Raw genomic sequence first — 15,512 nt, 5'->3', positions numbered from 1 at the left:
AGAATCCACTCGCGACTACAGTTGCAACTAAATAAACACAATTATGAAACATGATACTCTGCGAGCACATAATCTATCAATTGAAATTAGCCGATTTCCACATTCTAATGTCAGAAAAAGACATGTTTATTTAATATAGTTCACTTTTCAGTTTTGTTTCTCAATGAATCAGGAAAAAAGGTGGTAAAATGCTGAACTTCCTGATTCTAGTTTATTCATGAATGCAGTCTACTGAAGACAACGTCTGGACTACATGTCACGTGTATATGTGCCACGTGCCATTTGTGTTTGTTTTTAAATTGCAACTATGGCAAATTCAAGTAGGTTTTACGGAATGAAAAACAAAGGGGTCCACATGTATTTACACGCCAATCTTTGCCAAAAATACAGCTTCATAAATATAATTCAATAAAAATATACAACATTTGAGAAAGAAGTAAAGCTCCAGTGATGCATGAAAACGGCTACAGTACAATTAGTACGTAATGACATGACTGCTGTTACAAAGGAAGCTCTTTGGTGTACAATCATCTTAGTTGAGGTATTTTTTCTCTGAAACTCCATGTTTTTTGCTTTAATACTAAACAAATGCATGAATAATGGTATTAATAGGAGGACTATTTACACATTTACATGAAATGAGTTAGAAAAGTCCCAAAATGTACAAATATTGCAACATACCTTTTAAACGACAACATTGCATTGACACAAGAACATCCCTTAGCAATCCTCACCGGGAGCCCAAAGCTGACCACAATGTACACAAAAAGTTTCTCAAGATGAACATCTTCATGAGCTTGTGCTGAAGCTTTGGAACTTCTCCAGTAAAGTCTTCACAAGATTACGTTCGGACATCTTCGCTGAACTCGGACCGGCCGACTTGGCGGGACAGTCGAGGGGTTCGTCTCCCTCTGTGAGGACGCTGCCCTCCTTTGTCGTCAGAGACATCTGACTGGTTGAACAGCAGGTCTGCACGGCTTCCTGAAGGTTCTGCACTTCGTGAAGCGGATAAGATCCAAGCATGTGCTCCAAAGAGCTCCACCTGGGCAGCATCTTGGAGCGGGGCCGAGGCCACTCTTGATCGCCCCTCCCCTTGTACCAGGTCTCGGGTTGTGGTGCAGGACAGTGTGTGACTTGATGAGGGTCGTTGTGACAGCAGCCATTGCATTCCTCTGTAGAACATTCCAGCGACGTGTTTGAGGCATGGGGGGTGTCGGCGTCCAGTCTACAGGGGTTGTACTTGGAGCGGAGCTCTTGTACGTCAGGCCAGTGGAAGTTCTCCGACTGTGGGCTTTGCGGGCCAGTGGCTGAGCTGTGGGAGCTGGCTCCGGAACTCGGGGTGTGGACTGGGCTTGGTGAATTCACCTCATGGATGACCATCTCTTCACAAATGTTCAAGGGCAGTCTGAGGTTGGGTTTACCTGCACACAGCCAAAAACACAACACATTGGAAACATCTCACTTCTTCATCAAAACTGCTGATCCTGTTCATGGAGTCTATTCCAGCTGCAGCTTTCCCATTTCAAAAAAATAAAAACGCAGACTACATCTTACTGCTCGTTCATTGGGTTCTAGAAACCACTCCTTTCCTAATTTACCTTTTTTCTTGATCTTCTCCTCGAGGACAGCAGGCATGTTCCTGAAGCCCTGCGGACCCGAGGGATCTCGGTTCCTCTGCCAGACCATGGGTCGGTTGTTCTTGATGCGCTGGCTGTACTGACGCGCCAGCTGGAAAACCTTATTCTTCATCTTGCCCATGTCCTGTAAGATCTGGTCCTCATCCACGCTTGCTCTGAAGCTAATGATCTTTGGGAGTTGGACCAGGTTCTTCCCTTGAGGCACTGAGGCCTTACGAGGTTTGGAATCTTCATGGTATTTTCTGTTGACTGCTAAAATGCTTGAAGTATGCAGCACAGGACTTGTTTCACTTTCCTCCAGGATTGGAGGCGGTTGCACGGAGTCGAAACGATCCCCGTGTGCCTTTTCCTCCTCTTCTGTCTGCTGGAATTCCATCCCTGATTCCATGTCTTGCCAGACTTTCATCATCTCTGATGAAGGTTGGAAGTCTTCATCTGTGGTAGAAGAGTCTGTGACACTCGACGATCTCGTCTTAAACTCCTCTGGCCTTTGGTGAAAGTCTTGGTTTGGACTCTTCTCCAAACCCGGAAGGTCAAAGACAGACCAGGAAGTAGGCCGGTGACGAGAGAGGACTTTCCTGTGGAGTGGGACAGCCTTCTGGTCTGGGATGTTGTTTAGCTGTCGACTCAGGTGTCTGACCAGACCTACTGGGATGTAGGAGAGACTTTCCCTGCGCTTGATGCTGAAGTTGGCATCTTGGTTCTCGGCATGTTCGTAGTATCTCCTGATCTTGTGGATCAGGATGCGATCCTGTTTGGAGAGCGTGGACCTGCGCTCTACATCCAATCCATGCAAAGGTGCATCAGCCTCAGAGGTCACCTGTGGCTCTGGAGACAACACCTGGGGGGTTTCTTCATAGTCAGCGCAGGTTGAAGGGCTTATGAAGACGCTATTGGAGGTCAAAGGTGAGGCGCAAGCCACGGAGCCCAAATCCTCCGAAACAAGGCTGCTCCGCCTGGACAGGCCGCTGATGAAACGCTCTGCGATGACGCTTGCCTGATCCAACACGGAGCACCGCAGGATGCTCCTACTCCCCGCCAGCACTTCCTCCTCCTCCTCATCCTCCTCAGAGAGCTCACTGCTCATCAGCACGCTCGTCTCCTCCAGGTGAAGACCTGACGAGTCGCTACCTCCCTCCTCTTCCTCACCGGTTTCTCCAGAGGTCTCCGCAGACTCTGGAGTGACATCCTCTTGAATTTGGGAAGAGAGAGGTGAGTAAGGTTGCTGATGGTCGCTCTCCATTTTAGGGACATCGTTTAGAGAGCGGAGATCATCCAAATGGACCTGAAATATGACAGGTGTGTTCATAAAAAGGTACGTCTACGTATGTAGACACGTTGAGCTGGACAAACATCCTAATGAAAGCACTCTGCACTCGTTATTACCTTAATGGACCAACTAAGCAGCTTCATTGAAAGAATCCATAGTGTGCTCTTTCATCTTATTTTATCATCAGACATCCAAATAAAGGGTGATTGGAGTGGCTCAACCCCAACACTCCACTACTCATTACAATAATAATCAAAATAGTGCTGCTAAATGACTTTTTGGGTGTTTTTAGAGTGCATGCATGTGCACCCGGGTGGAAGGGGGCGAGGGGTGGGGGGCTTGGAGCTGTTGGGAGGAGATAAGGTTCATAAAAGTAAGCTTAATGTGCCCTCTGCTCGGAGGGGCAGGAGCTGCGCTTCAATTGGGAGCTGCAGCTGCTCCCCAAATCTAATTCTCAGTGGGGGGGCAGGCGGCAGGAAAGCAGGTACTAATGCAGCTCCACGGGACGCAAAAATGGGTCCGGCCTCCTTCTCTACGAAAAGTTTGAATACCTTGTTGTAAAAGTCTGGGTGTATAATCCTCCATCTTGGCAGTTCATTTCATCCATTTATACCCCAGAACAGGGGTGGGCAAACTACAGCCCGGGGGCCACATGCGGCCCACCAGTTGCTTTCTAAGTATTTCAACGTTTAACATACAAACTGGCAACATGACTTGCAAGTCGGATGTTTTATTTAGTAAAAAAAAAACAACAAAACTGTAAAATTAAATTACATAATTAAATGTGGTCTGATGTTTAAAGAGAACATACAGCTGATAGAATAACACTTTTACACATAAAATAAAAGGAAAATTATAAGCATAAAATAGTGTGTGTTAAATATATGTTCTGGCCCCCCTGGACAATTTTGTTAACTCAATGCGGCTCACGAGTCAAAATATTTGCCCATCCGTGATGTAGAACATGAAAAAATGTTGCATTTAACTTGTTTTCTAAATCTATCTGATGTCCTACTTCCATTAAAGACATCATATAGGCCATAGAAAGTCAATGTATGTAATAAACGTATAATGCAGCACTCTATGATTGCCGCCATGCTGACAAAAGCAAACTGGCAGGCGCCAGATCCAACTCAGTGGTGGTGGCCTCATCTTAGGTTACTCCCCTGTATTTTAACAGGAAATCAGCCATTTTGACTTACCGTTCAACTGACAAATAATATTTATTTTTTAAATTTTTTATCATGCATGTCAGTGTATCGTAGCATTGAATGCTATACCTGTGTGGCCTCGGTCACATCCTTCTGTGTTTCCTCCTGGCTGGGAGTATCTTCCATCTCCGTTTTCTCTCCATCCGACAGCTGAGCTGCATCGCTCACTGGGTCATCCTACAGGAGCCAAATAACGTACAAATGAGAGTTTTACTTTGAAATTTTCATTAATATTCAGCTGTAACAATGAAGCTTTTAATGTGAAACTTGAGAGAAGAAAATGTTGATGAAAGAGCAAATGTCTCACTATTGTAATGGATTAATAAGATGGCTACATTCATCCTCGAGATCAAACGGGGCACATTGCAATGCAAATGGATACACGGGTTTCTATGCTGTAAAAATAAACATGAAACAGGAAAGGACACGTAAGAGAAGCATCGATAGAGCATGCAAACAAAGACCATGCACCAAGTATGACCTGCATGTTTCACCGCTCGACAGTCTCAGCCCACAAGAGCATGAATCCAACCTGACTCATTCACTGTGCACGGTGCGGATGCAGCTGTTAGTTGGATGCGTTCATACAGACAGAGTGGGACGACAACCGGCGTGGGCGAAGAGAGTGGTCGAGAGGAGCGGTGAGCAAGCGGAATAAAGCAGGAAATGGGGAAAGTCGTGGGTGGCAGAAAACCCTCACCGTTGTGAAGTGAGAAGAAAGCAAAGACCTGGCTCTATAGTGCCAGCAGGAGATGGCTGCCAGCACGGAGCTGGCAAAGTCAGCTACCTGGTCGTCCTCCATCAGTAAATCTTCCTTGTAACTCTCTCCCTTCTCCTCCTCCTCCTCCTGTTTTTCCTGTTCTGTCACCTGAAGCTCCAGACCCCCCTCACGAGGCGAGGCGCTCAGGTTTGGATCAGCGGAACTTAGCTGCAGAGTTTCCCTTTTAGGGATGAGATCCTCCGGACTGGGCCTCTCATCCTGGGGCTCGCCTAAACTGGAAGACTGTGTACTGATACTTGTGGCAGGCTGAGCGGGGTGCCTGTCGCCCAGCAGGGCACCCTCACTCTCTGCATGCTGTGTGAGGTCACAGACATGTGGTTTGTTACTGCAAGGCCAGTGCACGGATCACATTGTTAACAGGGAGGAAATCATCAGGAAGATCTTTGGGTGAGCTAGGATTTGGCGTCATCATTTTATTCAAGGTTATTTTGCTATAAGGATTCATTTAATTTGACAAACCAGACCATAGCTCACCAAAGCATATTGTATAAGATTTAGGAGAATAAAGCATGGATTTACATTTCCAACACTTACCTTCATAACATCTGGAAGCAAAGCAGAAAAAGAGAAAGAGATTAACAAATGAGGATGTCATAGATATGTCCAAGTGCAATATATCATAACCAAATAAGCAGACTTATCACATGCATCTTGTGCAATTATAGTCGAGACCTAAGCGGAGAGTGATGCAGCCCAGCCGTTAGTCTGGTCCAGACTTATGGACGGCCTTGTGATTAGATAAATGCCAATTAGAAACAGCCTTCTTCAGCGTGATGCAATTATCTGGGATGTGATGGCCGACTCTCCGACTGAGATGGGAAGGTTGAGATGAAAATGACATCTTCATTAGGTCCGTGTGCAAAGGATTAGAGCCTGGGCCAAGAATACAGAGGTTTTGGCTTTCATGAGGGCCAATTAGGACAGATGTGAGGGTGAGGCTGAATGTAACTGTTCAAAAGAGCTTGTGTATGATAAAGCCTTGCATCAATGGCATATCATTAACATCATTATGGGGGGGGGGGGGGGGGCACGTGGAGTGGCAGTGTGCGTGTCTTTTGATCTGGTTTGTTGGTCTGGCCTCTGAGGGGCAATGGCGATATGACGAGCTCATAATAACCTTGGTGGAGGGCTTCCTGGACTGGATGGGGGGGCTAAGGAACCTACATTAATACAAGAAACCAATATATACTCACCTTTTGTACTTTTCATGATTTGTTTCGCAGGTTCTGAAAAATAAATGATGAATGACAATTAATGATATGCTAAAATAAATAGCATTCACAACCCTACATATTTGATGATTTTTGGGTAATTTTTGTTTTCCATCTCATTCACCCCAAGTCAATTCAAGGCATTCATGTGGCGCTGTTTAAAAGTCCAGTGATAATGTTTTTTTCATCAAGTGTTTGTCCGGCGGTCCTTGAACTCACCACAGTTGCTTTGAGTGAAAAATTCGGTATATGTAACGTCTGCACCAGGGGTAGGAAACCTATGGCTAACAGTGTTGAAAGTAATGCATTTTAATCCCTGCATTTTCTCGCGCCATTTTCCATTTTCCAGAGCCAATGACAGCTGTCCTTACGATATTTTCCGGGTCAGACCCCAAAATTCGATTACTGAATAACACTGTAGTCTACCCGGGTCATTGAGACGTCAAGAAGTAAACATCAGCTAGCTTATTCTACAGCGCAAAACCTTGTCAAAAAGAAAGATATATTGGAAAACCATGCAGCACCAGAAGTGGCATTAATGGTAAGAAGTATTTTATTTATTACTGGTTAGCTTCAGTATAAAAATGTTATTACAAATAATAAATTCAGAGACTTATGTTGTAAAATTATTAGTCTTGCGGTTAATATGTGTGTAAGACATATTGAAGAGAGACAATACTTTAATTATTATAAACAATTATTGCCAATGTTGAGCCAAAATTGAATGTCAACATCGAGCTGGCAGGAGGATTTGGAGGGGTGAAGGGATGCGAGCAGTGTGTCGGAAATAGTATTTATGGGCGTATAAATGACTATTATTATGTGTGGAAAAAACAGACTACAAAATGGTGCCTGGTGTATTTCACCTGATCTTCTTCTCCCATTCCGTTCTACAAGATGAAAATCTTCAGAGTGGTATGAATCTGCTCTTTTCAGCCTCTCCGGACTACAGTGATACTTTCCTGGACCTACGTTGTGAGGAACAGAATAGATGAGGCATGCCTTTTCTTACTCGAATAAAAAGAAACAACAAAGTTTTGGTTCATACTCACAAGTAGAACTGTCCATGATCGTTTCTTTTGCCTTAAATTAAGAGCGGGAAATATATTTTTCTTCACAAGATGGCTTAAAAGACATCGTTTGTGATGAAAGTGGACATAGTTGTGTACCTTTGGTGGAACAATGGCGTTGTGGTTCTCGAGAATGAGCCTCTTGATGTGATGGGACCAGAGACGCTTCTCTTCGACAGACTTGGCCTGGAACAACAAGGCTTTGTTATTAAAAGATACAGATGACGTATGCTGCCACGACCACACAAAACACAACGCAGACTATGAGCAGAGCAGCTCTGTATTGTTTCTGTAAACAATCTTACAGTGGATAAAGGACGTCAACACATCCCTGACAGAATGCTAGTCGTATATTTTCCTCACACAAAAACAAAGAGAGCATGATAAATAATTGGAGGCATTTCTGCACAACCCCATTAGATTTTCAAGACGACTGCCATCATCATTTTGCTGGGGGCAGGTGTATGCACTCTACACGATAACTCCCTAACAAGGTTACTTTAATGTGGCTCATTTGAACACATGCTATTTTAACTAAAGTGCACAAGACAGCTCACTTTTACCTGCACTGTATGGGGCTGCTTGGGGTGCTTGAAATGGATAACACTGAAGAGAAGGGGATCCTTTGCACTGTCCAGCAGCATCAAGGTTGAACACTGAAATCACAGCAGGTGTGGGAATGCATAAGATTGAAGGTCACGTTAAGTAAGATTTTACTTATTTGTGCCCATGGATGTATTTATATGTCTTTTACTTGTTTTTGCGTGAGAGGCATAAAGAGGCGATAACGCCACATCTACATCACCAGTCATCAAGTGTTTTAGCGCTGTTGAGTCGGAACGAACGTGAACATGAGTGAACGGACTGACTTGACACGGTGGACAGGGTCTATGCACAGGGGGAGATCACAGGCTAACAACCAACTGACCGAAATGAACAGATCTTTTTACTTAATGTTTTGCCCACCACTAGCAGAAGTGTATTGTATAAGAGCTCTGGAATGCATGCCTTGTAAGAAAGGCTCTGCAGCAACCAGGAAGTGAAAAAAAGCTTGTAGTCGTGTTGCAGTCAAGAGATTACACATTGAAGGAAAATTTGAACACATGCACACGCTTTTGAAAAATGTCTGGAATTGAATGAGTGAACTGAATCTGTTCTAAAAATGAATAAAATTTTGTATAAAAATTGTTACATTTCCTAACCGCCATACCTTTCAAATGATACTTTTATGTATACACAACAGGTGCAGTGATACTCATGTTGCTAAATGTATATGTTTAAATAAGTAAACATACCAGGATATGCGTTTTGTAGACATAGTGTTCCCCTCTTCTTTTGGTAATGAGCAGCATCTTCTCAAACAGGAAGAGTGTACGACTGTTCTTTGCCCGTAGGACGTGAAAGGTTCCCTCCAGCACCAGCTCACCACAAGTGGTTAGGTCAGGACCCTTCCAGTTGATCAGAAGACTCTGTATCTCCTGCACGTGAGAAGACACAGATAAAACCATCCCCTCAATTGAGCCAACTGAGAGAAGACAAAACTGCTAGAGTTACATCCTTATGAGATGTACTTGCTTGGTTTGTGTGTGTTTTTAGCAAACCTGCACTCTGACAGCATGTTCGTGTTTCCTCTTCATGTCGTTGATGTACCAGGCCACCCCCGTCATTGTGTCTATCGCCTCCTGGATCACCTCATACCCCTCCTCATCTTGGTCAAAGTGCTTTGCAATTTCCTGTATAAGGTGAAAAAACATGATGGACAATGCAGGTGATTTATGTAAGACAAGGTAGGTATGCTATGGAATCAACCCCCACCTGCAGCAGTAGGTGATATTTTAGGATCCTCTGCACTGGCTTGAGGAGAAAAGAACCCAAAGGGAGGGAACGTTTCAGAGCAGCCTGACGATCCTTGAAGAACTTTGCCAGAGATTTATTCCTCATGCAGTCAGTCAGTGCCGCTACTGAACTGGAAGATTGTAGAAATATATATTCAGAAAACACTTTCCCATGCTATCTTAAATGTATTCTTAAAGCAATATGAATGAACCTCTTACTTTGGATAGTTGGTGCAATATTGGGTGTAGATTTCAAAATATTCACTCTGGGGGTACAAAGAGCAACAATCACTGTATGGACGTTTATTCTCTCACATTGTTTTTAGATTGATATGAGTAAGACAAGACAGCCCACCTTCTCTACAAAGCATTGGGCAATGGCCACAGGGTCATTCTCACACATGTCCAGCGACTGCAGCAATTCACTGACACGCACAACACAACACACAAGGATGAAGCTTCACATTATAATCACAACAATGTCATTTATAATACATTACAGTCTATCAAAAGTACAACTATACCACTATCTAACTGTATAAAACCACAACAGTCAAGTTATGTCCTATATTGGCCACTAGAGGGCAGAGTACACTATAAAATACAGGCACGATGAAGTATGTATGGCTTCACAAGAGTGCAATTGGTTGTACCCCGCAGCTCGATTTTTATTGACCCCAAAGTAATATTCTATACAAAACATTACCAATTATGAAGGGCCACATTGAAGAGTGAAAACGGTCGCCCCTTTTTTGGACAAAAACTCAGGAACTTGAGAGGACGTGTGGGCTCCATTTATTGAACACAACGACTCCAAAAAAAACCCGCCAACCTGTCTACTACAGTCGCATTTCCTTGACGTCATCAGTGCGCCCACTCTCCAGGAATCAATTTACACCAAATTAAACTGTTACACTAACGATACAGTGGATGGGTTTTAATTTCATGAAGAAAATTGAATAATATCAAGTGGATAGTTTGTACACCACTGACAAACAAGCAACCTTATTTTTCTGTAGGCGTAATTACAGTTTGGAACATATGTTTCATAACGTGTATAGTGTCACTTAGAAAATGTTTACAACAGATGGAGGACCTAGGCGGTGACACCCGTGGTTATTATTATTGATAGTATTATTACCAACCTTGTGTGCCGTTCTTACAGGAATCAAAAGTGTTACAGGACTGTTGTATTTTGTAATAATTTAGATTTAATGGGTGTTTTATCTTTAAAAGGCAAACCGACAGGATGAAATCTGTTAAAAGTCATTCCAATATACATGGTTAGAATTTCAATAAAATGCAGGCTACTGTGGCATTAGCAAAGTGGCTCCACACAGTCAGGGGAATGTTAGTGTGTGTTGTGTGTTTTGGCAAGCAGCCGGTTCAGAAATGACCACTTGCTGACGCAAGTTGTGTTTACTGTCTTTGGTGCACATTTGAAGTCACTGGACCAATACAAAGTATGATATTATGCTTTTTTGCTTGGTTATCAAACAACAGAATATTTTACACATAAATGTATGGAAGAGGTAAATATGTGGGGAAGTTGTGGTTTGCCAGGTTCCTGTTTGTTTTTATGTCTTCATTGTTCATCCAAGGACAATGTTTGCAGTGAGGAGAAAAAAAACATACCTGTTGAATTCATAAATGTCCTCGATGTTTCCAAACAGGGCACACACGAGCTCTGGCCGTATGGAGTCGTTGCTCGAATCAATAATGTGAGCCAAATAGTCCTGAAAAAAACAGCAGGGGTGATAACGTGGCAACAGAAACAATGCACATTATTTAGACAACTGTGGAGTGTATGATGCTGACACTTGCAGATGAATACAACTGAAGAGAGCATGATTTTATGTTCAGGCATCATTCTCCATCACGGTTTTCAAAAACATATGAATAAATCATGCTGTTTTGTGGTTGAATACAGCCTTTTTTTTCATCAAAAATAAGCAGATTTAAGCAAACATTGTGTATTGCTACATGAAGTAAAATACAAATATAAGACATTGAAAATGTGGAGTATTCTATACTGGTCACCAAGTGTCAGTAGTGTTACTGTCATGTTTGGTGAGACATACAAGCATCCAAATAGATCGCCAGAACAAACACGATTTTACGATCACACAACAGGCACCATAACAAATAAATAATAATAAAAACACAGGCCATTATCCACTCAATGAGCCCGTCTGCCTCTCATTTAGGTATGGAATATATTCATAGTAACACAGACAAGAGTCTTATTTATGCCTTAAATGGCTTATTTACTCTCTTGAGGACAATCACAAGGATTCTGATCATGTTAAAAACCGTATTTAGAAGGTTTTCTATGCTCTCAACACTGAAAATACTGAATTTATAAATAAGGAATGGTCGGGTCTGAAACCAATTAACCGTGATATCCGAGGGATTACAGTAGTTTACATTGTATTACACAGCTTTTATCCAATTTGATTCTTTAGCGGAGGAATAGTTCATTTGTTAGGGGTACTTTTAAAGATTTGCTCCACAAACATGCTGACATGGACCATAAAATGCTCTGCATCTCATTTCCCTCCCGGAGAGTCAACTCTCTGTTGACCTCACTCTGATGAAAAGGAGTGAAAAAACGGAAAAAAAAACAGGAGTGAAAAAAACCCCAACATCTGGATGACTATAGCGCCGCATGCTCAGTTACACACTCACGTGTCATACAAATAAGTAGCAAGGAATGTTGACGAGAGCCAAACACTGACATGTGGTCAAGTAAAAGAGCAGACTAGCAATTTGTCGTGACACCCAGACGATGTGCTGCAAAAAAAAAAAAGCGTATTGAGTGTAGTCCAGACATCGCACAAGTGAAAGGACTGCAGCTTGTTTGGGATGCAAATTCCTGCACAATGAGAGCACCACACACATGACCTTTGGGCAAAGTGTGGGAGATATACAGACTCCTTGCAGTTCTACAAGCTGCAGTAGGAGTTTTTAAGCACCATTTAAGCCTGAAAGAGATGCATTGCCCACATTCCTGTTCAAACAATGTTGCGTTTAATGACGCGGGGTGACTACAAGCCAGGTGTATTGATGTATTTGGATGTGTGAGGCCATCTGGGTCAAACAGATGTTCTCTTCACTCCAACGGACGCAGTTGAGAATGAGAGGCATGTGAAGAAGTGATAAAACAACATCTAAAAGACATGGATGGACACGGTTTCAACAGCTGTCAGTGTTATGTGTCATATCAAGAGCGAGCTTCGCATTCGGTCACAGTGTTCAATTTCTCACATTTTTCCCCTCCTTTGAGTATCAGGGTGAGGATAAAGTCCCCGTGATTAAGGCTGTGCTGTAATCACAAACGGACAGCGGAAACATCTGTATTAGAATGTTCTCATGTTGGAGCCTGCGGGAAAACCCACTGCTCTTTTGTTTCGAGGGTTTGTGTTTGTGTTGGCTGGAAGTGTCTTGTATGACTGTGTAACTGTCTGACTGCGGCCAGACCCGGCATGTCAACAGAAATACTTAGAGGTCATGAAGTGCTTGTCAGGAGCAAGAGTCAGGCGCCAGAGCAGTGCAACAAAAAGTGAGGAAAGGTGCTGGCTGGTTTACTGCCAACAAATCCTCACATGTTAAACACATTAGTAGCAAGGGACCTTTTGACAGCTAAATGCTCCTGTTTCTTTGCTACATGCATGATTGAAGGTCAAATAGGTTTCTCTTTCTGCAAGTTGCTGTTCCAAGATGAATTAACTGTTGAGAGGTAAAATTATTTTTCAATGCATTACATCTCTGTTATGCTTAGAGTCCACTGGGCCGGTGCCAGTTCGCATCAATGCAATTTTCTGTGGCGCCTTGTGTCGCCAATAAGGTGCCCAGTGGCGTGCAGTGGCTCAAACTGCCTCCCAACTGGCTCGTGGTGGCCCGTAACGGCGGCAAAAATTGAGTTTGGCAGCAAGAACATTTCAAAATGTTTAAAATCTTCGTGTTCACCAAGTGGAACCAAATGTCGCAAACAATCCGCCTATTGGAATCCACTGGAATGTAATGGCGCGAGCCAAGTTGCGCCAATGATGCAAGGACTCCTCTGGGCCGGTGCCAGTTGGTGCCAGTTGGCACCAAAGATTATGTGATTGGCGTGTAGTGGCTTTCTGTGGCGCCGAATAACGGCAACATGGCAACATGCCGAGCGAACATTAATTTGGCGCCACATATATATATATATATATATATATATATATCTGTATACCGGTATAGTCTTCCAATGATATGACTTTGATATATATGATGAATCAAATGTTGTCATTGTGAGGAGAAGGAACGTTCATATGGAAAAGTACTTACTCTGCGGACCACCCTCACTATAAACACGAAACCGCCTCCTCCCGAACTAAACAGGTTGAAATGGTAAACACCGGCGGAGATTGTTGCAACCTCGGAGCGTTTTAGAGGCTGACATGCAAGTTCTGAGTGAAGACGGGAAGAACGTTTATTCTTGTACCCGCTCCACGTACATTCTCAACACAGAGGACATACTGCCTGTCTTCAAAATAAAGGTTTTCCGTCTAACTGTGTAAACAAGAGCCATAAAAATATCTTCCATATGCAGTTGGAATTGCATTCCTTAATCACAAGCACAGGCATTACAGTTTGAAGATTTTTTTTTAGCAATGTGTGCAAAAAAAGTTAGCCAGTTTGTTGCCAATAAAAAAACATGCTTTATAATTTGAGACAAGTGTATGTCATTAGAAGGTTTGTAGGTTTTTATACAAGACTCTGCTGATGTATAAAAATTGCACTCGGTTGCCAGATGTTAGGCTTGATTCTTTGTTGTTCACTGATTGGAAGTTTAATCCAGGTAATAACACACTGACATTTTTACCTGTGCAAGACAATATTGGCTTTGAACGGCTGTTCATTGGCTGCAGACATGAAGTCATAACTGTGTGCTCTTCCAAATCAGACTAAGCTTGGCTGGAAGGGGGATAAAAATCGTAACTTAAAGTAGAGTTGGTACAAAATCCACTCACCTCGACAATACTGCGCAGGTCTCTGACGTACATTCGCTCTGTCTCGATGAGCTCCATGACAACTCGGTCCACGTAGGTTAACTTTGGGTTGGGCGCCATCGTGTCCGTGACGACAGGCGAGGCAGTGATGTGAAGGATCTCTGCACCTGGCTTCCTGTCTGACGGGCCGTTGTTATTCCACTGGTTGACAATCAAGTGCGGCTGCCATACGCCGCTGGAACCTGCAAGACCAGGACTCTGGTCTCTTGTCTGCTCTACGGTGCTTTCTGTTGGGCTCAGCTCCAAGTCTATGTCCTCCTCGCTTGGTATGGGTGGGGTGCTGGAGGATGGGAGGTTCGCGGTGCTCCCAAAAAGGCTGTGACTGTCACGGGATGATCCGGAAGACAGTGTGGACACCAGACTCACTGGACGATCCCCTTCTCCATCCAATGGCTCCGCACATAGCTGACTGTAGCAGTCTTGTCCCAAGTCAGTGTTCGCTGGCTCATGTCCTCGTCCAGTGGAGAGGGGCGAGGGCAACTGAGGATATTCTATTTAGAAACACAAATTGTACATATCATGAACAGACCTGTATGGGCAAACCATACTTGACTCTAAAAATATTTGTCATTATCTTATTTTTTCATAATGAAACGCTACATTTTCTGGAAAAAATATGTCTCTGAAGTCACACAAAACCTTTATTGTTGTCAGGTATGACGCTGTGTGAGATCAGCGTATCTTGGTAGACTTAAGCTCTCAAGTATTCACCCAACAACTTTTGTCTGACTATTTGTCATGAATCCACAAGAGATGATAATGCAACCGCCACCAAGCTCTGGTAAAATCTTAATGGTAGAGTGACTTATTACGCTGGGATATTTGTTTGGCTAAATTGCTAAAACTACTACTAACTAACTAACATCCTTTGCATGATTTGCATTGCAAATGTTGCACTTAGTCGACCACTATTTAAATTTAAAAAATAAGTTAAGCCAAACGTTTTGCCATCCTCTTTGCTGGCGTTTGTGGCTATTGCCTCTGGTTGGCGGACTGTGCAGCAAAACTATTGTTATTAAAAGAAAAAGAAAAAGAAACGATCCCAAGAGAACCGGAATGTTATTTCCATTGTATTCTATGAGATGAATGGATCTAGTTCAGTGGTCTGGAAATTTCAGATGGAGGTCACAGACTACTCTGAGATGAGAAAAGTGTACTCAAATCAGTAGCGACATTGTTTAATAGCAACGCGTTGTATTTTCAGGAGAACCCTACCATTCCTTTACATTCCCCTGACTGTTCAACTCAACCTCGGCCAAACTTTAGAAAAACAGAGAAAAATGATGAGATGAAAATACTGGAAAGGGAAGGGGAGATGTGTTTATATGACTTTTTTGGCTGCATTTAAAATTTTAGAAAAATGGAATCTGTATTCTGTTTCACATTCTTCCTGGCAAGAGGAGGAATTTTCCTCACAGGCCTTCCTAAGTACATGAAGTCATAGGAGTATAT

At 43.0% G+C, this 15,512-nt stretch overlaps 1 protein-coding gene across 1 annotated transcript in view; it reads right to left on the bottom strand.

The window, feature by feature from the left end:
* Positions 1–321: 321 nt before the first annotated feature.
* LOC131140710 (pleckstrin homology domain-containing family G member 3) overlaps positions 322–15,512 on the bottom strand; it is a 31,034-nt gene continuing 15,843 nt past the window's right edge. Inside the window, exons 3-19 of the mRNA XM_058091375.2 lie at positions 14,022–14,551; positions 10,651–10,751; positions 9,371–9,440; positions 9,235–9,281; positions 8,996–9,146; positions 8,782–8,913; positions 8,476–8,658; positions 7,744–7,836; positions 7,280–7,366; positions 7,163–7,193; positions 6,977–7,078; positions 6,093–6,125; positions 5,434–5,444; positions 4,819–5,193; positions 4,188–4,295; positions 1,599–2,922; positions 322–1,421 (exon numbers count right to left, since the gene is read on the bottom strand). Coding sequence (XP_057947358.2) covers positions 790–1,421; positions 1,599–2,922; positions 4,188–4,295; positions 4,819–5,193; positions 5,434–5,444; positions 6,093–6,125; positions 6,977–7,078; positions 7,163–7,193; positions 7,280–7,366; positions 7,744–7,836; positions 8,476–8,658; positions 8,782–8,913; positions 8,996–9,146; positions 9,235–9,281; positions 9,371–9,440; positions 10,651–10,751; positions 14,022–14,551 — 4,010 coding nt within the window. The 3' untranslated portion in view covers positions 322–789. The remainder of the gene's footprint in view (positions 1,422–1,598; positions 2,923–4,187; positions 4,296–4,818; positions 5,194–5,433; positions 5,445–6,092; positions 6,126–6,976; positions 7,079–7,162; positions 7,194–7,279; positions 7,367–7,743; positions 7,837–8,475; positions 8,659–8,781; positions 8,914–8,995; positions 9,147–9,234; positions 9,282–9,370; positions 9,441–10,650; positions 10,752–14,021; positions 14,552–15,512) is intronic.

This window comes from Doryrhamphus excisus, linkage group LG14, assembly GCF_037039965.1.
Source record: "Doryrhamphus excisus strain RoL-2023G ecotype Guam linkage group LG14, RoL_Dexc_Guam_v1.1, whole genome shotgun sequence".
Classification (NCBI taxonomy): Eukaryota; Metazoa; Chordata; class Actinopteri; order Syngnathiformes; family Syngnathidae; genus Doryrhamphus; species Doryrhamphus excisus.
The sequence above is the reverse complement of the archived record's forward strand: the minus strand, read 5'-3'. Positions and strand labels throughout refer to the sequence as shown.